Source organism: Bombyx mandarina, chromosome 15 (assembly GCF_030267445.1).
Source record: "Bombyx mandarina strain Sakado chromosome 15, ASM3026744v2".
Classification (NCBI taxonomy): domain Eukaryota; kingdom Metazoa; phylum Arthropoda; class Insecta; order Lepidoptera; family Bombycidae; genus Bombyx; species Bombyx mandarina.
Window position 1 is genome coordinate 11,815,626 of NC_143221.1, and position 26,505 is coordinate 11,842,130.

At 40.4% G+C, this 26,505-nt stretch overlaps 2 protein-coding genes across 3 annotated transcripts in view; both read right to left on the reverse strand.

Moving 5' to 3' along the window:
- Positions 1–130: 130 nt before the first annotated feature.
- Positions 131–10,472, reverse strand: mtDNA-helicase (mitochondrial DNA helicase). Its single transcript, XM_089733305.1, has 10 exons — positions 10,107–10,472; positions 9,578–9,804; positions 9,198–9,462; positions 8,908–9,055; positions 8,387–8,543; positions 7,817–7,966; positions 6,642–6,830; positions 1,199–1,387; positions 561–647; positions 131–481 (listed from the first exon to the last, which is right to left on the reverse strand). Exons 1-10 carry the CDS (start codon positions 10,369–10,371, stop codon positions 170–172), a joined length of 1,989 nt encoding a protein of 662 aa, XP_089589431.1. The 5' UTR covers positions 10,372–10,472; the 3' UTR covers positions 131–169.
- Positions 10,473–11,561: 1,089 nt separating this feature from the next.
- kto (mediator complex subunit kohtalo) overlaps positions 11,562–26,505 on the reverse strand; it is a 53,832-nt gene continuing 38,888 nt past the window's right edge. For both annotated transcript variants that reach the window (XM_089733307.1, XM_089733306.1), the window contains 16 exons: positions 25,907–26,030; positions 24,599–24,711; positions 23,389–23,542; positions 22,340–22,584; positions 20,668–20,875; positions 18,603–18,683; positions 18,163–18,302; positions 17,257–17,359; positions 16,473–16,571; positions 15,365–15,500; positions 14,323–14,432; positions 14,134–14,234; positions 13,802–14,051; positions 13,428–13,724; positions 13,272–13,349; positions 11,562–13,193 (listed from right to left, as the gene is read on the reverse strand). In XM_089733307.1, coding sequence (XP_089589433.1) covers positions 12,987–13,193; positions 13,272–13,349; positions 13,428–13,724; positions 13,802–14,051; positions 14,134–14,234; positions 14,323–14,432; positions 15,365–15,500; positions 16,473–16,571; positions 17,257–17,359; positions 18,163–18,302; positions 18,603–18,683; positions 20,668–20,875; positions 22,340–22,584; positions 23,389–23,542; positions 24,599–24,711; positions 25,907–26,030 — 2,446 coding nt within the window. In that variant the 3' untranslated portion in view covers positions 11,562–12,986. The remainder of the gene's footprint in view (positions 13,194–13,271; positions 13,350–13,427; positions 13,725–13,801; positions 14,052–14,133; positions 14,235–14,322; positions 14,433–15,364; positions 15,501–16,472; positions 16,572–17,256; positions 17,360–18,162; positions 18,303–18,602; positions 18,684–20,667; positions 20,876–22,339; positions 22,585–23,388; positions 23,543–24,598; positions 24,712–25,906; positions 26,031–26,505) is intronic.

The following is a 26,505-nucleotide window of genomic DNA, read 5'->3' on the forward strand; positions in this document are numbered from 1 at the left end:
TTCATATTGAATACTGTATTGTACAACCTGCATTTATGAACAGTTTTCGAAAGAGAAATATGTAATTCAGAACAGGTGTGATGTGAGTGGAGGCGAAAGCTCACCTGGTATTAAATTAATAAACAAGAACTTGGTGCTAAAACATTTTATTCTTATACTATTGGCTACATCACTTTAAATTAAGGATATCATTTAAAAAACTATCTATCTCTTTATTATCACTTTGTTTTTTAAACTTTCGTGAAGACATACCACGCCGCGGGGGTTTTTCGTTAAAATCTATATAGTTTTGTTCGGGGACTGCATATTCTTCATCCAATACTTTTTCAGAATCTTCTAGTTTTATTTTGTTTTTCTTTTTTGCTTGGTAGCTAAGGGAGTCCTTGTCAAAATCCAGCGGTACAATACCAAGATCCCCACTGTATCTATTCTTAGCGACTTGTAAAAATTTCTTTCCGCGCACGGCCGTTAACCGTTTATCCTGTAAATGAGACAACATTGATAAAGTTTTGCAACTACATAATATGTACGCTTCTAATTTAATTTCCTCACAACTTTACCTGTATTATAAGGACATTATCAGCTTCTTGCGATGCTTTAGCGCTACCAAATATGGAGCTAGTTGAAAGATCTTCCGAATCCCTTTCCTGTAAAAATGTTTTTTGTTTGTAAAGTCCACCTTGTTTTGTCTTTTCGGTCGTAGGAGCTACGCAATGTAGAATAAAATGAAATGCAAAGCTACACAATTATTTTAAATGAAAACAGTTATCTATATATTCATACGTGAAGGAAAAACTTTGTATCCCTTTTTACGAAAATTGCGCGGACGCAGAAGTATGAAATTTCCCACAATTAAAGAGAATATAGAGGAGTGCAGAATGTAATTTTTTTTTAAATTATGCCCAAAAAATACATTAAATCAATAAAAGAAAACATTACACACACTACCATGTATTTGACACATACGCGCATGCATATTTGTTTATTGTCAAACTTTTGTTATTGCATATACTCGTAGTCTGTGGTCAAATTGAGAATAGATTAAATAATGTTTGTCTTTATTAATATTCGTCTAAAGTGTAGTCTTGGCGAAGTCTTTGACAATAGAACTATAATAGTGTACAAACTTATAATTTCAATTAATTATAGTCGAATTTCGACTACCAGGGGACCACTGGTTGTAATAAAAACGCATTACCTTTCTAGGGTGCATGACGAGCGTGACGTGGCAATGTCTGGCGGTCGCGAAAGTACGGAAGGCGGCTATGACGGCATCCTGCCGGAGGTAACGGTCACCGTCGCGATCCTCGCCGAGCCCCAACATGAACTGCACGTTGTCGACCACCACGTGCGCGATGTCGTGCATGTATCTTGCGTGTTCCACTGCCTGCACAATGCATTAACTCTGTTACACTTTGAGAATGGTTCGTATTGAGAGCGTGTTGATATTTGTTATTAGTTGTTATTGAAATTTTGACAATTGATATCTTTAGTTTTAAACTAAATTATTTATGTATATGCATATGCGTTTGTCATGTATATTTCTGGCGTGAAGCAGTAATGCGTTTCGGTTTGAAGGGTGGGGCAGCCGTTGTAACTATACTGAGATCTTAGAACTTATATCTCAAGGTGGGTGGCGCATTAACTTTGTAGATGTCCATGGGCTCCAGTAACCACTTAACACCAGGTGGGCTGTGAGCTCGTCCCACTTAGCAATAAAAAAAAATGCAAATTATAATGAATAATTATCATAAATATTGTACACGACCCGGTCTGTATGGCTGTTTCCGAGTCGTGTAATAATATTTTCTGCTGTCTGTTTGTGCGCTGGTAGAAGACGGCTGTTTCTTTCGATGGGTATCGGCTTCTGTAGCGAGGTTTCACAGGTAACTGTCTGGTTCACTGGTAGCTGATTCACTGGTGGTTTTCTGATAACTGTACTATTGGAGAACTGCTGGTAACTGTTTCTGTCTTGCTGATGTTTCTTTGTCGGAGAGCTTCTGAGAACTGTTTCTGTCTTGATGATCTGCTGAGAACTGTTTCTATCTTGCTGATGGTTCTTTGTCGAAGATTCACTGGGAACTGTTTTTGCCTATAAATGGCCATCCTTTTATATTTATTTCAGTACCCTATCTCGCGACGCGCTATCGACGCGCCACTTTCGGGGGTCCCTTGATCTGTATGTTACCGTAGTGAAAGCGCTCCACAAATCGTTCCTATTGGTCTATTTACATTCTCTGATCTGATACACTAACATATTGACTATAAAATAACTTAAGATTATACATTTATGTTACGTAATTACTTATGAATTATATTAATTCTATTTGTTTGATAAAACTATTTAAAACCCTATTTCGTCCTGCACATTACTCCCGCCGTGCGAGTCCGTCGCATTATTTCTCGGTGCAGGATGGTCTTCTTCGATGGGCAGGATCAGTAGTTTTCGTACTGGTCTCCGTAGAACTCCACCCTTGGTTCTGATGTCTACGGTGCGCCCCACGTTGTCGGGACCTGGATATGTCGCTATCACTTTTCCCTCGCATGTGTGTATTTCGTGACTGGCACTTCCACTTTTCATGGCGACGCCTCGGCCATGAGGCTCCCGCCGGTGCTGCAGCTGCTATATTTACTTCACCCGTCGGTTCTGTAGTTTCTGACGCCGATTCCGTCGGCCAGGAGTCCTCTCGTTGGCGTAGGAATTCTGTCCCTCTGAACCATCTATGTTCATTTTGGTATGGCATTGGGACGTTTCGGGTCACGTCGTCGGCTAAGTTGTGCTTCGTGGGAAACCATCGCCTCCCGTTTATTGTTGAACTGTCCTCTATAGCTGTCAGGCGTTGGGTAACGTACGGTTTGTACGAGCGTGATCCCGTTCTTGTCCATCTCAACACTATCTTACTGTCGGTCCAGAAGGTCTTCGAGGTCGGCTTTCTTTCGTGTTTTCGACGAAAGTCTGTAGTTATGTGCACTGCAACTTTTAAACCTTTAAAACTGTCTAAGAAGTCGTCTTCGTAGTGTCTGTTCTGTACTGCGACTGCCGCCTCCGGGTGCGTGGCTTCTTGTTTCTGGGCGGTCAAGTTCTTTACATATATTGCTGTGGAAGGAGAACTTGACGCCCCGAAGATCAACGAGGTCATTCTGTTTTCTTCTGGGGGCTTGTCATCTCGCTGATCTTTGCGCCAGAGATAACGGAGCGTGTCTCTGTCTTCAGGTCTCAATTTCACTTGCATGAACATCTCCTTGATGTCTGCTGTTACTGCTATATTATGCTGTCTGAATCGCATTATCACTTCTGGTAGTGATTGGAGTAGGTCCGGTCCCTTAAGCAGCATATCATTTAAAGCTACCCCTTTTGTTTTGGCGGCGGCGTCGTGGACGACTCGGAGTTTTTCCGGCTTTAGGGGGTTCACGACGGCGAAGTGAGGTAGATACCATGTTCTGTTCTCTGTTTTTGTTTTTGGAGCGGGCTCAGCGTAGCCTTTCGCGACGAGTGCTTCCATCTGTTCTGTGTATTTCTGTTTCAGTTCCGGATTACGATCGAGTTTGTTTTCTATATTTATCAGTCGCTTTAACGAGTTATTGTAGTTGTCTGGTAGACTGACATTATCTGTTTTCCAGAGCAGAGCAGTTTCGTATCTTCCATCTGTTGTGTGGACTGTATTGCTGTTGAGGATGCGAAGCGCCTGTTCCTCTGGGTCTGTTTTTGGTCTTCTTGGTGTGATGCATAGCGCATCCATAGCGAAATACTGTTTTACCAGATTTTCTATTTTATCATCTTCCTGGGTTTCGCTAGCATGATTTATGTAGTTTATGTGGTGGCCTAGGGTACGAGTGCGACCTCCATGCAATACCCAGCCTAGAGGTGTCAGTGACGATATTGGCTGATTCCTGTTGCCTCGTCTAACTTTCGAAGCTAGTAGCATGTGCCAGTTGTCTTGGCCAATCAGGATTCCAGGTTTCGCGTTCTCGTACGTGATGATGTCACTGATATCTCGTAGGTGCGAATACTCATCTATCTGTTCCTTTGGTATTTTTTGTGCTGTTACTTGTAGGTCGTTAACTGTTCTCGCTTGTATTATTTCTTTTCGACTGTTGAGGCCTCTGAGCGTGAGGTTGACTCTTCTTGACCTTGTTTCCATTGATTTTATGTTGTTAATCGCCTGTATGTGTAACGGATCGATTGGTCCTGTTATTCCAGTCTTCTTGCAAATGATTTCGTCTATGAGTGTCACCGTTGATCCATCGTCAAGCAGCGCGTATGTATCAACCGTGCCTATCGGTCCTTGTACTTGGACTGGGATTATTTTCAAATAGGACTGTTTCTGTTTTCCGGTCCAAGCGGAATTAATGTTCTCTGTTGTTTCCTTGTCACTGTTGTCTGTTTTTTCAATTTTTCTGTCGAAGTGTAGCATCTTGTTGTGAGTATATTTGCAATCATTAATGCCACACGTCTTCGGTTTACAGTGGTGGGGTTTATTTCTATACTTGAGACATCGGAAACACAGGTGTTTATTCTTAGCGATGTCCCATCTTGTGTTTGAGTCTGCCTTCTTGAATATGTAGCAGTCTGTTGTGGTGTGTTCAGTGTTGCTACATACCGGACATTTAGCTCGTGATGGCTTCTCACTGACTAAGTGAACGCTCTGTGCGCGTCTGTTATGTTGTGCGGGCTGCGAGTAGTGCCCCGCCTGTTCAGGCTGTGCATAAGGGCTGCACAGTTCGGCTTCTCTTTTCATGAATTTTTCAAATTTAATTAGATCCGGATCCTCCTTCGGTTGTACCGCGGTGAAGTCGTAGTATCGGTAACGTAGTGTTGGTGTGAGTTTTTCTAACATTGTTTTGGTAGTTTCCGGATTATATAAGTAATGTGTGCAATTTAATGCACGAAGCGTAGCTACGGCGTTGGTCACCTTACTGGAGAATATACAAATGTCTCTTGGTGTTTCTGTTAGTCTTGGCAGAGCTCGTAGCGTGTCTAACTCCGTTATGGCTATCGTTTCCGGTCTTCCGAATCGCGCTTCTAGACTTCTTATGACGTCGGACGGATCAGCATTTGTTATAAGTAATCCGTCAACGGCTTCCTTTGCCCTTCCTTTCAGGTTCCTTCTGAGTCTGTTTATATTTTCTGTTTTTGTAAAGGAGTTCATTGTCTCGTGATAGGCTGCGCGAAAGGATAGCCAGTCTTGGTGATTGCCGTTGAAGAATGGCAACTCTGTGTATCTTGGTTCGCGGGCGGCTTTGACGGCGAGTGTTATTGCTGCGGTTAGATCTGAGAAGTCTTGTTTGTCGCAGGTTCCCGCCGGTTTTTCATTATGCTGGTCGTCATTTTCTGTTTTTGTGGGTTGGGTTTCCAGCCACGTGCCCACTCTTTCATCGAGTTCTGACTTACTGTATTCTGATTCGCTGTTTTCGTCATCAGATCCAGCTTCGAGCGTGGCCAGTCCACTTGTAGGCGGGCGAGCTCTTCTCTAGCTTTGGCTATCTTCTGTTCTTTTCTGTTTCGCGACCGGTCAGTTTTGACTGTACCGGCGCGCTGTTTTGTTGGCACGTCATTCTGTTTGACTATATACTGTTTGACGGCCTCTGTTTTTGAGTTCCCAGGTTTCTCTGCGAGTTTCGTCGTGGCTTCCGTGTTGGCTGTTGCGCACGATGATTCTGTTGTGGGGGCTACCAGACTCATGACGGTATTCGCGGTTGTTTCTGTCCACATGCTCTGTGTTGTAGCTGTGGTTTCTGAGGGCGGCGATTGTTTAGTTTCGATCCGACCTCTTCCTGTTGACCGCGTTATCGGCATTGTTCCAGTTTCCTTTTTTCAAAATGTATCCTTTACCCGCAGCTCGAAAGAATAATGAAATTTTCTTCGTTCCGGCTCGAATAGACCATGAAATGTGTCCTCGATCCGGCTCGAAGGACCATGAAATGTACACGACCCGGTCTGTATGGCTGTTTCCGAGTCGTGTAATAATATTTTCTGCTGTCTGTTTGTGCGCTGGTAGAAGACGGCTGTTTCTTTCGATGGGTATCGGCTTCTGTAGCGAGGTTTCACAGGTAACTGTCTGGTTCACTGGTAGCTGATTCACTGGTGGTTTTCTGATAACTGTACTATTGGAGAACTGCTGGTAACTGTTTCTGTCTTGCTGATGTTTCTTTGTCGGAGAGCTTCTGAGAACTGTTTCTGTCTTGATGATCTGCTGAGAACTGTTTCTATCTTGCTGATGGTTCTTTGTCGAAGATTCACTGGGAACTGTTTTTGCCTATAAATGGCCATCCTTTTATATTTATTTCAGTACCCTATCTCGCGACGCGCTATCGACGCGCCACTTTCGGGGGTCCCTTGATCTGTATGTTACCGTAGTGAAAGCGCTCCACAAATCGTTCCTATTGGTCTATTTACATTCTCTGATCTGATACACTAACATATTGACTATAAAATAACTTAAGATTATACATTTATGTTACGTAATTACTTATGAATTATATTAATTCTATTTGTTTGATAAAACTATTTAAAACCCTATTTCGTCCTGCACAAATATCTTACATATCGTTCTCGAAACTAACAAGCGACAGAGAGTTCTTGAAAAAGAAAATTCGCTGCTTTATTTTAATTTCAAACTGAATTATCGTTTTGTTCTTACCTCCATTACAACTTTGATCGGTTGCTGGCCATGAAAGGCTAAATAGTAAATCGGTAGTTTTTGAAATTCATCTGCGTACTTCTGGAAGTTATGCAGGTTCTGCTCTAGAGGCACGCCGGCAGACTGCTGGAGCATGGTGCGCGCTAGTCGCGAATTCCTAATCTCGAAACTGCCCCATAGTGTATTTATCTGTAATTCCAAAAACAGAGTAAATGGTTTAAAATAATGTCGACCTATCATCGGATACAATACTTTTTTTGAAATCAAATTACGTATATTTTTCAGAGACAATAGTTGAATACAGTAATGAATCAAAAATATATAATAATGTTCACGAATTATTTCGCGTGTGAAAAATAAATAAATATCGTGTAATAAAAATCAAAATCATAAAGAATATAATTTGCGCAATTATTTATACAGTATAACTTATACTGGTGATAGGACGATTAGTGTGGTCGTTGCGAAAAAATAATGCGTTACAGTTTGAAGGGTGTATTTCACTACTATAGAATTGAGACGTAGACCTCATATCTCAAGGTTATTGGCGGCCTTTACGTAACACTTTCTGCAACCCAATTTTACTAAAAGTATTAACGCAATTATTTGTTTATTTTCTTGGTTTCATTACAATACGATTTCAAATTCAACGTGAACACATTTTTTGTTATATGCTTAGATGGGTGGACGAGCTCACAGCCCACCTGATGTTAAGTGGTTACACCTTGAGATATAAATTCTAAGGTCTCAGTACAGTTACAATGGCTACCCTACCCTACAAACCGAAACGAATTACATACTGGTTCATGGCAGAAATAGGCAGGGTGGTGGTACCGACCCATGTGGACTTACAATCGGTCCTACCAGCAGTAATTACGCAAATTATAATTTTTCGGGTTCGATTTTTATTACACGATGTTATTCCTTCACTGTGGAAGTCAATCGTGAACATTTGATAAGTACGTGTTTCATTAGAAAAAATTTGTATCCGCCTGCGGGATTCGAACACCGTTGCATCGCTAGATACGAATGAACCGGACGTCTTATCCTTTAGGCCACGACGACTTCAAACGTATTGTATTGAACGTGAAAATGTACTTGCTACATCTCATCCATTGGAGCACGGACGCATCACAATATCGTAAACGTTGTACTGTTTGTAACGACATACTAACTCCTTGTTGCGCAAGATCTAGTGATATCTCGGCGCAGAGTGTGGTCTTCCCGCATCCAGTGGGACCGGTTAGTACCGTCAGCTCCCCACGTCTATGGCCGCCTAGCAGTCGAGTTAGTGCAGGAAATCTTCGCCATTTAACTCCACGAACCTGAAAATTGTACTTGTATTATGTTTGGTGATATCAAATTTTTTCCTAGCCTATTTCCACTTGCTTAGAAAATCTATTTAAATGATCTTTAAATAAATAGATAAATATAAAACAGTTAGGTAACTATCATTTCCTCGTTGGTATGTCAATTGATTTTCTTTTTCTTTTTATTGTTTATTTAATATGTTAGTTTTAGTGTTATCACTTTTTTTAAAGTTAAGTCTCTAGGGAAAAGCGGAGGTTAATCATTAAAATGTCAGCAACTATGGTCAAATTTCGATCACAAAATGCTAGCTTAAATCAGAACTAATATTGCATGATAATATTCTGCTTTCAAGTTGAAAACACATTAAGATTAAATTATATCACATAGATCTAGGTTAATTGCATTTTTGGAAGTAAATATTTAGATATTTATACCTTATCAATATTCGTGAGTTCAGCATAAACGTCATCTCGGAGAGCAGCGAAGGTCGTGATAGATCGATGCGCCGCTGGCTTCGCATCTGACACCAGGGTCTTCAATGATAAGCCTGCTCCGGCTGCTTCTGTTGCTGTCACGAGCCCATCTGTCGGTCTACTTGTCTGTTAACTTTTAAACGTTTGTGTTTGACTGTGGATGGCCTTGCTAGACCTAGTATGAAAAATGTTTTTATTTTTTTAAATCTTGAGATATAAAGAAGTTTTAATATTGTATAATGGTTGTCACCTCCTTGGAGAGCCATCCAGTATAAATATTCAATATTTCTACTCTACCAATTCTCGAAGGGAACTAATTAAATTTATTTATAAGCAAAATTAACAACATGGGTAAATTTCTGTTGCACACACCATGATATCAATTTTACCTAAATAATTTTTAAAATTTAAAATCCTTCATTATTTTACTTCTTTGATACTGAATTCTTGACATAAATTTATATTGGCAACAGCATACAAACCTCACGAATCTACATCTTTCTTCACCAAGTTTCTCAGCGACGGCCCTCATGTTGTCCCATTCTCCCCAAAGATATAATTTTTGGTGATTTTCTAAAGTTGGCAATACTACTAGTGGTAGGCTACAATTGCTGAGCCAAATAAATGTACCTGTAATCCGATTTAAATAGAAAACACTATTAGTAGATTTATACTTATAAGATAATCAAATACTTGCTTTCTTAAATATACACAGTTATTAACACAATATTGAAATATTTATAAATAGTACCTTAGTTATCTGTTTAGTTACCTGGTACTTTATGAGCTGCTAAACTTAAAACATCCTGAACAGTTGGCACCAATATAGCTTGATCACTCCGGCTCCCTCTTTGTATTCGACATGAAAAGAGTCCAGCATTATGGAAGCCATAACATTGTATTTGTTCTTCATTGCCAGCTTGCAACTTACGATAGCCTACTACTTGATTTAAAATGTTTTTTAATGGAAAATATAATACTGTATGGTCTGCTGATACTCTGACCTCAGCAAGTGTCTTTCCAGCTTCAGAATGGAACTGCAAATATTTTGACATTAACTTATGTACAAGATTTCCAAATCTAATAATTTCATTTTTACCAAGACATTTTGAGCGCTCCTTTTTAAGTTAAATGATATTAAATAAATCTTACAGGAAATTCATATAACCTAAATAAATCCAGGAGTTCAGTTTCATTTAGGGCTGACATAGACATAGTGTCTTTGATAACATTTTCCCATTCATTTTTAAATGAAGCCGTATCTTTCTGTAGTTTGTCTATGTAGTCTTTAATTGAAACTTCTACTTTGGCCTTTTTGACTATTCTTTCCAATATTGTCCAGTCTCCATGCAAGTTGCATTTTGGGCATAAGAAATAACCTGAAAAATTTACCATTCGTAATAAAACAATAAATACAAAAATGTATACGATTAATATAGGCAGGTATGGTTGGTAGGCTGATAACTCAAAGATAGTTTGTATATTGTATGATGTAGTTTGGTTGTTTCACATTAAGTTATGCACCTACCACAGGATTCTCTACACCACCCTTGGTTGACTGGTAGAGAATGCCTCGGGCATTAAGTCCGCCATTGTACTTATGTGTACATTAAGTTGAATAAATAAATAAAATAGTTTATTCTGAATGAAGCCTCGTTTAAGCTGCACTACACTCGCTCACCTGTGGTTTTGTTAATATAAACCTTGCTGTCCTCGCAATTCTGTTCTGTTGAGCATATCGAACATTTTGTAGTTATAGACGTGAATCCGTCTTGTACGGCAAAACCTTTCTGCCGCAATACTTTTCGTATTTCGGTAACTGTAATTTTGGGAATATCCTGAAGACCAATGTTGTGTATTTGTTTTTGATAACAATTCCAATCATTTCTGCTTGTTATTGATTTGAAACTATTAATGTATCTATCTATCCTTATGGAATGTAGCATTTCAAAATTTGTGATTGCAGTTCTTACATTATGAGCCAATAAAAATAATAGATAAATGGTTGATTGATTTGGTATGGTTGAAATTCTAACCTAAAATTGTCTTTTTTTAAAGAGATTTTATGACCTGGTAACTAAGACCTTTAAGTCATATCTTATTTTAATTTATATTCTTATTTTTATGAAAAATGATAATATGAAGTGAAATAAAATTAAACGAAGATAATTAATTTGTGACCAACTGGGATGAAATTAAATGAAATGAAATGAGATGATATGGGATTAAATATAATCTCAGTAAAATGGTCATTTACTAAGATTTTTTTAGTGGACTTTTTGGAGGATCCCGAGAAGTTACGTCCAGCGGCTTTGTTTCATTTTCCCACATTTGTGCATTTTCACAGATATTAGACAGTCAATAAACCACCATTATTACACATTTAAACCTGAAGAAACACTAAATAGACAAAATAAAACAAATCACACAACTTCACTCCTCGCGTTCCCGCCAAAAAGTCCTTTTTTTGTCCCAGTGATGTGAACCGTAGATTACCTATACACTTAATATGTGAACTGATGTGCATTTATTTGTGTTAGTGTACAGATCGATATTTGCTGTTCGAAGATTAATTATTAAACGCGTGTTTTTTAGTAATATTTATTGCAAAACAAAAACAGGAATTTATGGCTATAGGTTTTTTAATAGTATTTCGAATAAGATTAGAACGGTGACATTGACTTCTTTCGGCGTTTTCTCGATTACTTTTATTCTAGCTATGTATACATTCTAATTTTACGATTTTCAATTTCTCCACATTACTGATAGACGAAGTGAAAAATAAACAAAATTCCTTATATTCTGTTTTAATCGATATATTGTTAAACATTTGTATTTATTTACTTTCGATATATATTCGAGAACCCTGTTTTCTTTATTTAAATTATCTTAAATATTCAATAAAATGAAGGAAAGGAATTGAAGTTGATGTATCTGATGAATTGAAGGAATATTAACTGAGATTTCGTGGAAGAACCGGTAATCCATGCTCTGTATTTTTTATTTTTGCGACGCTTCTACACGATTACAAGATGCTAAATCATTAATGAATTGAAATGGGATATTCAATGTATCACATACCATATTTTCGTAAAATTATTTGTAATAAATGTATACCGGGGATCGATTAAAAAAAGGTGTATTTTTTACAAAAGTTTTATTTCTAAAAAAATATTTACAAAATATGTTTGATGTTTTCGTATTTCGAACGTTATGACTAAACTCTAAAATATGATTACAGAGAATTAATTAATTATTAAACTATTGCTATCTACAGTACTCGTATGTCATAATTTTCTAAGAGATTTAACCTAAACAAATAGAGGTCATTTGTTATATTACTACTTACTTCTAATATAATTCTTTACAAATTAAATAACCGGACTAAAATAAATAAGACGTGTTCTTCAAACCAATCTACTTAAATATTAATGTATTCGAAGGTAGTCATAGAGAACAAATCTTTTTTTCACGATAGGTATATGATTGATGCGTGTAGGGGATTACGAATTTAATTTTTCATTATTAACATACAGCCAGACGAGTTCACGGAGTTGAGCGTTTACCGTAGTGCTTGGATACAACAAGGTGAATGCCGCTGCCATATCGATATATGTAAGGTCTTGATTGTAATTAAATAATGGCAGCTCTATCTTTCAAGACGGAATGCCTGATCGCTTCGTGGCAAAAACAAATAGGGTGATAGTACATACATATCGCCAGTAAATACCCTAATATAATACTCAGAGAACTTTCTAATCAAACAAATGTGTAATTTGGAACAGATAAAGGACTAATAAGGGTCCGGTCACACAGGCCGGCTCGGAGAGGAGAGCTGATTTTTATCACGTTGGAAACAGAGTTTTGAGTAATTGTAGTACAGTTTATTTTTGCAGGTGCACTTATTTGTCATTAAGAATGCTTGAACGCGGTGCGTGTGAAATAATAAGAGGAGCCGACCGGCTCCGATTGCGCGCTCTTTTTCGGTCGCGTAGCCGATCGGCTCCGATTGCGTACGCATTCGCTTTCAGATCTCTTCCAGTCGATCTATGTAAAATAGTTGGCGGTTCCGCTCCTGCCAATTCCAAACGTAAACGACCCGGTCTGTGTGAAAAAAGCGGGCCGATGCTCTCCTAGCCAGTCTGTGTGAACGGACCCTAACAGTAACGATAGAAACGTACATACTTGCTATTTTCTCTTGGTACATTACTCCGGTTTACTTGCATCAAGCGATGCGACTATGCCAAACCTAGCTAGCGCTAAGGGACATTTACCCCATGTATTTTGCTAGCAATAAAATTTCGCACATTTGACAATCGCATTTTGGCATCTACCGTCTGTTCGCGTTAAGAGTGCAACGAATCCGGATAGAGACCGACTTGGCTTGCTTTCTCATCGTAACAGTATCGTCGGTTTTAGTTTGATAATTTATATGCTTATTATATTGTTGTGTGTAAAACTACTGACGATAAGATTTCGATAATGTGAAAATCATACATACACATGCATACGCCGGTTTGACTGATTTATGTATATATATATATATAGATTATGTGGATTTTCAATAGGGCGGTTGATATTGCTGTTGCCGCTGCAGGTGCTGTACGAGCGGCCCTTGTTGCTGTTGCTGTTGCATCGCAAGCATTTGTTGCCGCATGCGTTGCTGCGTCATCTGTTGCTGGTACTGCGTGCTCTGCTGGGGCTGCATGCCGCGCGGGTATGGCGGGGCGGGGCCGCCCATGCCGCCCATCGTCACGTTCGGCGCCTGCTGTTTTTTGTTTCAGCAAGTATAAGTTTGAACAGAGGTATGAAACTTAGAGGCATATAGGTATTCATGAGAACGAACCTGCATGTACGGCGGTCGAGCGGTTTGTCTTTGTTGTGCTAAATAGGCTTCCTGTGTGGCGCGACCACCCATCATGTTCTACAAATAAAATAAAAAGTATTTTTATTGTAAAAAAATTTTAAAGCTTGACTTTAATTTATTCACATTTTTATTTACCTGCTGGAACGATTGTTGTCCAGCGAATGCTCCCATGCCAGTGCCAGCTTGAGGACCCATTGAACCGGCCTGCGTATTCATGCCGCCCATACCAGTAGCTTGACCCATTTGACCCATCTGACTCATAGGTTGACCCATTTGAGCCATGCTTTGGTTCATTTGACTCATGCCTTGTGGCATTTGTGCAGATTGACCAACACCCTGATTCATTTGGGGGACATTCTGTCCCATAGAGTTGACATTTTGACCCATAGCGTTGACTTGTTGTCCCATTTGGCTAACGCCCTGTCCCATTCCCTAAAACAAATATTTCATTTAAATGCTTATATTTAGTTTTAACATATTCAATTTTATAGATTAAATAACGTGGGTACTTGAGACATCATCTGTTGCTGTCCGCCCTGTATCATTTGTTGCCCGTAGCCGGCATAGCTTTGTTGCATACCGCCGTACTGTCCACCGAACATCTGTCCGCCCATACCGCCCATCTGCCCGGCGCCCATCTGTGCACCGCCCATCGGGGCCGAACTCATTTGCCCTCCGGCCATTTGTGCTGGCATCTGTACCCCTCCCATCTGATTCATCGGTCCCATGCCGCCCATGCCCCCCATTGGATTCATTTGCCTGTGACAAATATGAAGGAAGGAAGGAAGGAATATTATTATTTTATATGCTTTATAGTTTTATTGCTGCGAATGTAACTTACTGCGCCTGCATTGTGCCCATTTGATTTGGTTGCATCGGCCTAATGCTCTGCCGGGGCGGGAATGGACCTCTATGCGGTGCTGCGGGATATCCGGTGCCCTGCTATTTAAAAAACAAAATTAGTATAATGTCGATTAAACAACGTTAAACATTCGAAGCTCTACATAAAGTGGTCACTCCAGATGAATACCTGCATTTGTGTCATCTGATTGAACGGTACGCGTTGCCGAAGCATGTTGCTGAGCGCTTGTTTCGACTGGGTATTGGAGGGCGGGGCGACGCCGCGGGTGTTTACACCGGCTGAATATAGCAAAAAAAAAACTTTAATATTCAGTGGCAAAGGGAACATCACACAGCCAAGTTTGATATATTGTCGAGCCGAAGCCATTCATTCTATTTGTTCAAACTCGAAGGAACGCTAAATAGAACAATTCACATAACATCACTAATCGCGTTCCCGCCAAATTAACAAACATCATTAAGAAAATTCAGACGCGGTTGCCATTAACAAAAATTCTTTATTTGCACAAAAATAAATTGCACTCAGTTAAAATATATACTGTTTGTGATGTTAAATAGCACGACACGGGCAACACCGGGAAAACTTTTATATTAAATACGACAGTGTGTTCGCTTGTTATTTGTTTTTTTTTTACCACCACCTTGCCTATTTCTGCCGTGAAGCAGTAATGCGTTTCGGTATGAAAGGCGGGGCAGCCGTTATACTGTAAAAACTGAGACTTAGGACTCATATCTCAAGGAGGGTGGCGTCCATCGAAGTAATAAATAAAATAAAAAAATAATTACATACCCACGAATCCATAAATCGATTGATAGTTTATGGACCAGAGTATGACACGAGCAAACATTTTCCAATCAGACAGAACACATAATTATTTTTTAATTTATATTGAACGCCGGCGAAACCGTCACGTGCCACCTCTGGTCTCCCATGAACATGTACGGCCCTCTGGTGTAGTGGTAAGTGACATGGTCACTACACAAGGGGGTCGCGGGTTCAAATCCCGCCAAGGGAAGATCTTTGTATGATAAAAATAAATGTCTTTTCCAGGGTTATGGATGTATATTAAATATATGTATGTGTTTAAAAAAATCTTACATTTATTTCCGTAATCTGGTACCTGTAACACAAGTTCCTTACGAACTCAGCACGGGACCAGTTAACGTGGCGTGATTGCTAGTAAATATTTATTATATATTTATTTATGTACCTGGTTGGTTGTAATAGTTTTGTCCTGGAGGCGGGAACCACTGCTGTTGTTGGTGCATGAACTGCGGCTGCTGTGCGGCGGCCGGCGCCATGTTGCTGGGCCCGCCCGCCATTCCGTTTCCATTTAAGCTGTTTGTCTGAAAAAAATATTTGCGTTAATTTTTAATACTTTATTCTTATTACAAAACTAGCGACCCGCCCTCGCTTCGCTTCGGAAACATTAAAACACACATGAAACCAAAAAAAAAAAATTAAAAAATAATTACAAAAGTAGCCTATGTTCATCAGGGACAATGTCGGCTTCTAATGGAAAAAGAATTTTTCAAATCGGTCCAGTAGTTTCGGAGCCTATTCGAAACAAACAAACAAACAAATCTTTCCTCTTTATAATATTAGTATAGATTATTATTTTTGCGCTATGGTACGATTATGTTAGTATTTAATGTGCTTTTTTTATTGCTTAGTTGGGTGGACGAGCTCACAGCCCACCTGATCTTAAGTGGTTACTGGAGCCCATAGACATCTACAACGTAAATGCGCCACCCACCTTGAGATATAAGTTCTAAGTTCTCAAGCATAGTTACAATGGCTGCCCCACCCTTACGTGGGATACCGGTAAGGCGTCTTGTGAGCCCGCAATGGGTAGGTACCATTATTTTGCGTATTTCTGCCGTGAAGCAGTAATGCGATTCGGTTTGAAGGGTGGGGAAGCTGCTGTACCACAAAACTGAAGAACTCATTTCTCAAAGTGGGTGGCGGCATTAAGTTGTTTCGGCAACCACATAACAACAAGTGGGCCGTGAGCTCGTCCACCCATCTAAGCTTGTGAAAAAATAATTGTCTCTAATTCAAGTAATACATATATTAATTCCAAATATACATGTGTATTTAATCATTAGGGTTGCCACACCCACTGAGTTTTTCGGCGGATCTTCTCAGTAGATCGCGATTCCGATCCGGTGGTAGATTCAGTGAAGCACTGCTCTCGCTACGGCCAGTGTTAGCCAGCAGATTGAGCCCGTAAGCTCACCTACCAGGTTCAAGGTTAGTTGGAATCAGTCCTTTCGGCTACTAAACGATTAGGCAGAGAAAAAAAGTCTATCACTAACCGGTGTCGATGGTTTCATCTTCTTTATATTCTTCCCGGACACCGATCTCGATCTTGATTTGCCAGCGCCGGTCGGACTCGATTCGAGGCTCTCATTGTCCTGTGGGACAACAAAATTATAATAATTCCTTTTTTTTTGTTTTTTAATTTACTGGTGCAGGGCCTCTTGTGATTACTGGTGGTAGGACCTCTTGTAAGTCCGCACGGGTAGGTACCACCACCCCGCCTATTTGTGCCGTGAAGCAGTAATGCGTTTCGGTTTGAAGGGTGGGGCAGCCGTTGTAACTATACCGAGACCTTATATCTCAAGGTGGGTGGCGCATTTACGTTGTGGATGTCTATGGGCTCCAGTAACCATTTAACACCAGGTGGGCTGTGAGCTCGTCTACCTATCTAAGTAATAAAAAAACCCCAAATGAGCAGCGGCGTTGATAGGCGGAGCAGTTCGGGCCGTTGATTTGTGTATGTTAATGTGTATGTTCAAATTATTACTTTTAATCACGTTATAGGACATAACATGTAACAGAGCGTATTGTGAATCCGCATAGGTAAGTACTATTGCCCTCGCTGCTTCTGCCGCACCGGTTGTCCGATCCGGTTCGGTTCGCATACGGCCCACCTGATGGTGAGTGGTTACCGTCGCCCATGGACTTCAGAAATGCCAGGAGCAGAGCCAAGCCGCTGTCTACCGAAGTAGTAAACATTCACGCTCTGAAGTAGTTCTTTCTTCAATTCGGTTCAGTTCATTGAGGAGACCGATAGGGTGCAGCAGTAAAATATTTTACCTGTTTATTATCATTCGTCTCGAGGTCCTCGGGGGGCAGGGGCAGGGGCTCCAGGTAGTAGCTCAGCGGCTTCACCATGCTGTGCGTGTGGAACTTCAGTAATCTGTAATTAAATGTTATACACATGAGCCATGCAGGAAACCGGGCTTGGGGTTCGTTGGTAATGTAAGTACGGTCGTCATCAGTTAATCTCCGTTGGAAGCTCGCTGCTAAAAACAATTAATTGAATTCCCTCAGCTTTATTGAAGTGAAACTTCTTGAGGCGCGTTGGGTGTGAAATTTAACTCGCGACAAATTCGTTACGACTAGCGAGAAAAGACACAATTCAGGAAGAGCGAGAGTGAGAAAATAGACTTTTTTTTTTTCCTACCTAAGCTGGTATCCTTGAGATGCTATTTCAGCGTAACCTTAAGTAGTAGGTGAGCTCACGGAACTCAAACCTGACGACGTTGCTAACACGAAGCCTAGCAAGAGCCGTGCTTCGCAGAATCTACCACCGGGTCGGAAACGCGACCCACTGAGAAGATCCGGCGAGAAACTCAGTGGGCTGTGTCTGAGAGTAAATAGACAGAGCGTCACGCGAACCACACAACCGTGGAGAAAGGGAGATAGCAAGCTAGGTAGTTTCTCTTATATACATTCTGTTTACGGACGTCGACCACTAGATCGCTTGTTATTAGTTTGCCATTGCTTCTGTATATGGCAGCAACATATTAACTATCTTATATGCACATATTTTATTTTTAACGAAGGATTTAAAAAAAAAGGTTTTTTCTATATATTCCTATTACAAGAGTCATTTGATTTAAGAATGAAAAATGAATAAAATCCCAATTCTACACACCCCTAAAGAAAACTCAATTCTTTGTATTGAAAAAAAAAAAAAAAAAACCATTAGATATTCACTTGTGAGCATTTTCGTAGGTGAGTGGTTTCCGTTCGATCTTGGTGGCCGCAAACCACGCCCAGGACAGCGGCGCCGGGTTCCGCCCGCCCTCCACCAGCTCCCACACCGACACGCGCTGCTTTTCCGTCAAACGTAGTCCCTGGACAATCACAAAACGATAAAAAAACCCACAATTTACTTCACTACATTGCACGTAAAGACCCCTTTTATTTGCTTAATTATTTGACCTGGTGTTAAGTGGTTACCGGAGACATCAACAACGTAAACCTACCCACCTTGAAACATCAATTGTAAGGTCTTAGCTTTTACAGCAAAACGACTGCGCTACCCTTCAAACCGCATTACTGCTTCACGGCAGAATTAGGCAGGGTGGTGGTACCTCCCCGTGCGCACTCACAGATCACACTCCGGATACGTTTTATTGATTCACGCTCATCACCTGTTTCTTGTCGCTGTCGAAGCCGGTGATTTTGTTTCCCTTCTGGTCGACCAGACAGCCGAGCGGTTCGCACGCGATCACCTACAAGAAATAGAAACCTCTTGTTGAAGTCGTTATTAAATCCCATTAGGATCGTGAACTGTAATTTTTGTAACACTTCGCTTAATGATCGAATTTCGACAATAAGCACAATGATAATACAATATTTGGATATTTATATTATTGTTACGCCGGTAGGAGTAACGGCATCTATTGCCGAATAGCCGAACGAGTATCGAAGGATCTAGTAACATCTAGAACGCTCGAGGAGTACAATGCCATCTATTGTCAGATAGCGGAAACACACAATACTCGACTTTTGTGGAATATTCTCGACGATTCTAGGGATTTCGTCTCGACTATAAAAGCGTTGCAGAGATGGCACGCAGTCAGTTAGTAATCGGAACTACTCGAAGCGAAACAGCGAACTTATCACCTGGAGCGAAGCGGAAAAAGTGAATTGAGAATTTTAATGTATTTGTTAAGTGTTTTGTTTTAAGTGATAAATACAGTTTGACGTTGTACTTTAGTGGAACATTTATTTATCCCGTACCCCAGCGCGTAGCATTATTATTCAAGGTTTTCTTTGTTTGAAATTATAAAAAAAACTAAGAACACTAAAGTTTTCGGCACCATAAAATACTTCATCTGTATATCAGCATTAGCATATCCTCTAACATAATCTTTCTACTGATTCTTATCGAGTAATGGTTAAAATGGACAAATTACCCTCAAACTAGAGCGTGGATACAAGCTCGCATATTTTAATAGTCTATATACAGTCAAAACCGTTTACTGCGACATCGTTTATTACAACATGCCGGTTATAATAACCAAGAACAAAGGTCCCGGCTGAATGCCATATGACCGCCTTATTAAAAATATTGCTTTCTACGACATTGGTAATAACGACATACCTCATAAAACGACCACATTTAACTAATATTTCGGAGAATTAGATCTGTTAGAACGACCGGCTACGCTGTATTGTAAACAATTTGAATAGGTATCCACATTTGTCTTCAATGGCTTTTAAAATCAGGAAAGAAAACAATAGGATTTAGTTTAGTGTAGGGTCTTTTCTAATTCTTAGAAACAAAACACGTGCATGCGGTAGTCAAAGCCCACTTCTTCATATCTCTTCAGTTAGTTTGTTACCTGTCTATACACAAGACGCACCAAAACTTTGTGGAGTTATTCGTGAAACTTTCAAAATCTCGCAAAGAAAAAGAAAACAAATTAATATTGAAGAAAAATCGCGTATTATGTAAATATATTTTTCCAATAATTCCCTATCGATTTGTTTGTACTTGCACGATACACATTAAACATCACCGGTTGTTACGACTATCGGTTTTTACGACTGAATATGAGCAGTCCCTTCGATGTCGTTATAACAGATTTTGACTGTATCTACTAACTCTGCCAATGCCGGTTCCAAGCTCGGATGAGAAAAGAGGAGGGTTGAGTTCGATCTTGTCACCGTAAAACAGTTAACGCCGAATGTGTGGCGGTGGTTAATTAGTCGGATCCAAATAAGGCTTCAGCGGCCTCAAAGAACTAAATCTCTTCCAAAAGCACTGCCGTGGAAGGAAGCGGGACCCCACCATGTGTATTTTTGCAAGAAAGCCTCATGAGGCCACGACCCTCAGCAGTGAGGATTATCGACGCAAGGTGGAGGATATACTAACATCAGCCCTAAACATGTCATTACGGCTCCTCCCGATCCATTAACGATGCTTTTAGGTACCTCAAGCACCGGTCGCCGTCCTCGCCGAACCTGTCGCTTGCGACAAAGAGCTCGACGAGTAAATTAACCCACAGACACAGCCCACTGAGTTTCTCGCCGGATCTTCTCAGTGGGTCGCGTTTCCGATCCGGTGGTAGACTCTGCGAAGCACTACTCTTGCTAGGGCCAGTATTAGCAACACTCTCGGTTTGAGCCCCTTGAGCTCGCCTACAAGTCAAGGAGAAGCTGAAGTAGCCTCTCAAGGCTATCAGCATAGGTACGGAAAAAAAAACTAACCTCAATGATGGTGTTCTTAGAGAGCGGTAGGAGCTGTTTGACGCACTGCACGGAGGGCCCGTGTCGGTCTCCGATCTCCTTCCTCAGTTTCTTCATGAGGTTCTGGTAGTGTTTCCTGTTGTTGTCGTCGCCCCCGTCCGCGAGGGTCGAGTGTATCAGAGTGGCCAGCATGTCGATCAAAGTGTTGAAGAGGTTGCTGCGACACAGACTACACTAACTTATTGTAGGCACACTGTATGGCTCGACCGTAATTACGTCGAAACGTCAACTGTAATTTGTCGGGTTTCAATTTAAAAATTGTCGAAGGTATGAAGTGACATTTAAAAAGACATGCAATTTTTCTAGTAGGTAGTCAACTTGATCAAATCGCAGTTTCGTAAAAAAGTGCTTGATGAAAATGTAGATGTAATCAATTGATCGGCGAATATTGGTACCACCGTTTTAAATGGAGTCCTAGACTTTATATCATTCTTTATTTTAATTGAATTTAATGACTAAGTTTCGTCAATAAGTAACACATAATAAGATTGAAAAAATACAAAGATAATGACACCGAAAAATATTCGAACAATAGACCCGTCAACATTATTATCGTCACTGACCACAAGGTCGGAAAAACGAATTAAATAGTTTAAGTCGAACAACTAAATACATCATCATCAGCGTTCAAAATGTTTTTGTTGTGGATTGAGAAGAGCGTTATCGCAATGCGAATGTCATTATCGAATTTGTATGCCAGACATGAACAGTGACGTCATTCTTTACTATAGTATTCTCTTTGTCTTAAAAAAAACAATAACAAGTTTCTTAGTACAAAATATATATTTTTTATTTGTATTCATTGTTCGATCGTTCGCATAGATGAACGAGCCCACTGAGTTTCTCACCGGATCTTCTCAGTGGGTCACGTTTTCGATCCGGTGGTAGATTCTGCCAAGCACTGTTCTTGCTAGGGTTAGGGTTAGCAACGTCGTCAGATTCGAGCCCCACGAGCTCATATACGAGTTAAGGCTACGCTGAAATGGTCTCTCAAGACCATCAGCTTAGGTAGGACACACTCGTGCTTTTATTTATTTATTTAAAAAAGTACTGCCGCATCACAAACATTTAGCATTGAAAATAACTTAAATTATTTAATTTATGTCCTGATGCATGTGACAATAATGGCGTACATAGCATTGGCAATTCATCGTCTCGAAGATGGAATACAATAATAATAAAAAAGGATACCTAATGAAAACATACTTTGAAATTCAAATTTAACAAGTAAAACAGTAACAATTGTTGAAATATTAATATGAATAATAAATGTCATGTCATATCAAAAAGAAAAGAAGAAATGTCAGTACAATATCAGGTCAACAACAAGTCAGTTATAGAACAACAAATGAGGTGCTTTAAGGTGGAAATCGCGCACTCACTATTACTGGTGGTAGGACCTCTTGAGAGTCCGCGCGGGTAGGTACCACTATTATTTCTGTCGTGAAGCAGTAATGCGTTTTGGTTTGAAGGGTGGGGCAGCCGTTGTTACTATACCTGAGACCCTAGAACTTAGGTCTCAAGGTGGGTGGCGCATTTGCGTTGTAGACGTCTATGGGCTCCAGTAACCACTAATACCAGGTGGGCTGTGAGCTCGTCCACCCATAAGTAATCGAACCATCGGTCTGGTTACCTGTTGTTGTACGCGTCGACCACCTGGTGCGCCACCAGCTGGGTGAGCAGCACGGCCCAGTCGGAGGTGAGCTGGTAGGAGCGGCGTATCGCGTCGAACATCCCGCCGGCCAGCGAGAAGCGCAGCTGCAGCGCCTCGGGGGCCACCTCGTCGTGCCACGTGTCGTTGCACGCGGAGCGCTCGTGGTCGCGCGCGTGCGTCAGGTAGTGCTGCAATTGCGCGTGGATCGAACTCAACAGGCTTTCCTGTAATACGAAATTGATACGTTCAAGCAAGACGGTGCTGCAATCGAAAGTACGCACACAATTTAGTTTAGTTTAGTACTTTAGTTGATAAATTATATCAGGGGTGAAAGAAAGGCTAGGTACCACGGGTAAGTACCACCAACCTGCCTATTTCTGACGTGAAGCAGTAATGCGTTTCGGTTCGAAGGGTGGAATATTCTTGTTCATTTGCTTGCTTCAGTATATTCAGTTCAGTAATAAACAAAAGAGTATAAAATATATGCGTGTGTCTCAGTTTTTTATTTATTGATTTATTGTATATTTATGCATAATTTAAAAAAAGTATTAGCATTCTGCACCCCTCTCTATGTTCTCTATAAGTGTGGGAAATTTCATACTACTCCGTCCGCGCAATTTTCGTAAAAAGGGATACAAAGTTTTTGCTTCACGTATTAATATATACTAATATTACAAAGCTGAAGAGTTTGTTTGTTTGAACGCACTAATCTCAGAAACTACTGGTCCGATTTGAAAAATTCTTTCAGTGTTAGATAGAACATTTATTGAGGAAGGCTATAGGCTATAACAATATATAAAATCACTCTAATACCAATACAAGTGGAGCACCAATAAAGAATGTTTCAAAATAGGGGTTATAATAGCTCCTTAACATTCTAAAATTCAAAAATATTGTCACTATCTACGTAAATGAAGTGGAGGTGAAATTTTGCGTTATGCCAAAGTAACTATTCAACGCGGAGTCGCGGGCTAAAGCTAGTATATGGATAAGCCTAAAGTGATTGTGAATATTGGCGTTAGAGTTACCTTCTGATCATCTTGGTTCCTCAGGCATGTAAGCACGAGGGACAGCAGGGGCTCGTTGGCTAGTCTGACAGCGTTGCTGCCGCCGCACGCGCAGCCGCCACCGCACGCGCCGCTGCTCACGCCGCGCTTACCGCCGCTGCCGCCCGTTGAGGATCTAGTTATAAAAAAAATGACAAGGTTATTTATTATATTACGAAATTCAATTTCGCTTGCTACATACCAGCTTTTAAAAAAAAAACTATGGAAAACATCTGTCAAGGCTTTAATAAGCAAGAATTCCACATGATCACGACTGCTCTGCCACGTCGAGTAAATACTCGACGTGGACCTAGAAGTCGACATCAGTATGCCATTTCGATAAAGCGGCACGACACGGGAACCCTCTCATCGTGGCGGCCGGTAACTACATGTCCGATTCTGCAGAATGGAAAGCAGTCGACATGGCCCAAAACGCGTCATTTTGGAACCTCCCGATCCACTAACGGTGCTTTTAGGTATCTCAAGCACCGATCATCGTTCTCGTGGAACGTGCGCTTGCGACGTAGGGCTCGGCGAGTAAATTAATCCACAGACACAGCTCACTGAGTTTCTCGGCGGATCTTCTCAGTGCGTCATGTTTCCGATCCAGTAGTAGATTCTGCGAAGGACTGCTCTTGCTAAGCTCTCTCAAGGCTATCAGCATAAGTACACTCACTGACAGGTGAAAAAAACTAAATGTTTTCGATGTACTAAAAATGTCTAGATGTCGAGAAATTTGAAAGTAAGTTTTTTAAAAAATATATTCTCCTCCAAACCTTCCCGATCAAAGCCTGAAAAGGACAACTGTAGCGAACTGAACGAAATTGAAAATATCTATGTAACAGTCGAAATTGACATTTCGTATTATTCTGTAAAACTGGACCTATTTTCGTTATTATTTGTTAATTTACTTATATTATAGAGTAATAATAAAATGGCTAAAATGTGTGGCAATTTTGTTAGTTGTTTAGACTCTTGTATTATTTTTCGAAAAAAAATAATAATAATACAATAATGACGTGACAGTTGTCGACAGTTGTCAGGAGTTGCTCTAGTGTCAGTATCCTAGATGTAAACAGGGCATTAGGTCTATAAGAAAATAGTCTATGGCAATTAAAAGAAAAAAACGTTTAATACAGATAAAACACGCATTTAAATAAAATGAAAAAATTTTTTTTTTACGATAGCTTACCCTTTGTAACTAGGGCTTTGGTGGCTTTTACAATCCCGATGAGAGCCTCCCCCTCCGCCGCTCCCCCCCGCACAGTTGCCGCTGCACCCGGCGCCCCAGCCGTTCTCTAAGATCTGCGGAATTCCGTACCGAACTTTTTATTATTGCATTCTGAATCATGTCTTAGAAAGTTTTCAAAATAATTAAGTACATGTTCAATTTTTTTTCTTCGATTTATTAAAATTATATTTAAAATGCATATTGATGTTGATGTTTGTGTGCACGTTTTGTTTAGACGATAGACATATTAAAAACGCAATTTGACTCGAATTGCAAGCTATTAAAAGAAGAGAGGTCATTGCGTCGTCAAACCAATAGTGAACCGGATTCGATTGTCAACTAGGACTATACAAGTACTGGGGGTTGGTTAGGTTGTATCCTTGATTTCATTAGAAATTAGCAGTATTGTTTTATCTTACTTAATTTTTGGGAACCTCTTCAGTAAATTGATGAATTAACTGTCTCATGACCCATTTGGTGCAAAGTTGGAGCCGAAGGAGACATACCGCGAATGCCATAATCCACCTCAATACATAATATCGAAATCTGAATAGTATATCAGAGCGTATGACTGTTTCGCGGCAGAAATAGGCACAAACGGTGGTGGTACCTACCCGTATTAACAATACAAGTATTGACACCTAAAGATGCCATTGTCAGTCACAGTACAAATCGCAATACTCATAGAAGAGTGCTGATCTCTTAATTGGTTTTACGACACCCACATGATGAAATTAAGTGGTATCAATCTACTTTAACGACAATACCGGTCTTAGGAGGTCTTGTGAGTCCGCACGGGTAAGTACCATCGCCCTGCCCATTTCTGCCGTGAAGCAGTAATGCGTTTCGGTTTGAAGGGCGGGGCAGCCGTTGTATTGTTAAAAGTGAGACCTTAGAACTCATGTCTCAAGGTGGGTGGCGACATTTACGTTGTAGATGTCTATGGGCTCCGATAACCACTGAACACCAGCCGTGAGCTCGTCTACTATTCTAAGCAATTAAAAATAATCCTAAAGAAAGAAAGACGGGTACCAATTTTTTTAATAAAAAATACGTACACATTATCACGAACGACTTCCACGATGAAGAAGTAGAATAGTGTTTACAAAGCGAACACGTGAAATTTTTATTTGCGTCACTACTATAAAATTGAGACTTAAATCAAAAGTCTCTAGGTCGAATTCGCTTTGTGATATCTATTGGGCTTCAAGTAACCACTCACACGCAATAAAAAAATCTAATAAGTGAGAAATTATGCGATTGTCTCACCTGACCGGCCTGCTTGAGAACACGGCCCTGTACCGCCGGAGGCAGCTTGGCGACGAGCGGCGCCACCAACCAGACAGAGTCCGACCACTTACTGGTGCTGACGACTCCGCGGTCTGTTCCCATTCTGAAAAATGAAGCGTACATATTTCATTTTATTTTAAATTTAAAAAGCTTTTTTTATTGCCTAGATGGGTGGACGAGCTCACAGCCCACCTGGTGTTAAGTGGTTACTGGAGCCCATAGACATTTACAACGTAAATGCGTCACCCACCTTGAGATATAAGTTCTAAGGTCTCAGTACAGTTACAACGGCTGCCCCACCCTTTAAACCGAAATGCATTACTGTTTCACGGCAGAAATAGGCAGGGTGGTGGTACCTACCCGCGCGGACTCACAAGAGGTCCTACCACCAGTAAAAGCGATTTCACTGTTTAATATTATTATTATTATATTGTAAGTTATTGTTAACTTAAAGGAATTAAAAATAATTAGAGTGAATTTCTCAAGCGAACGTTGAGGGTTAAATATAAGTTTACGAAGAACGCTGATATGATGTTTTGTTGAGTTTTATTTCTGATCGTATTTATAACTAGATCATA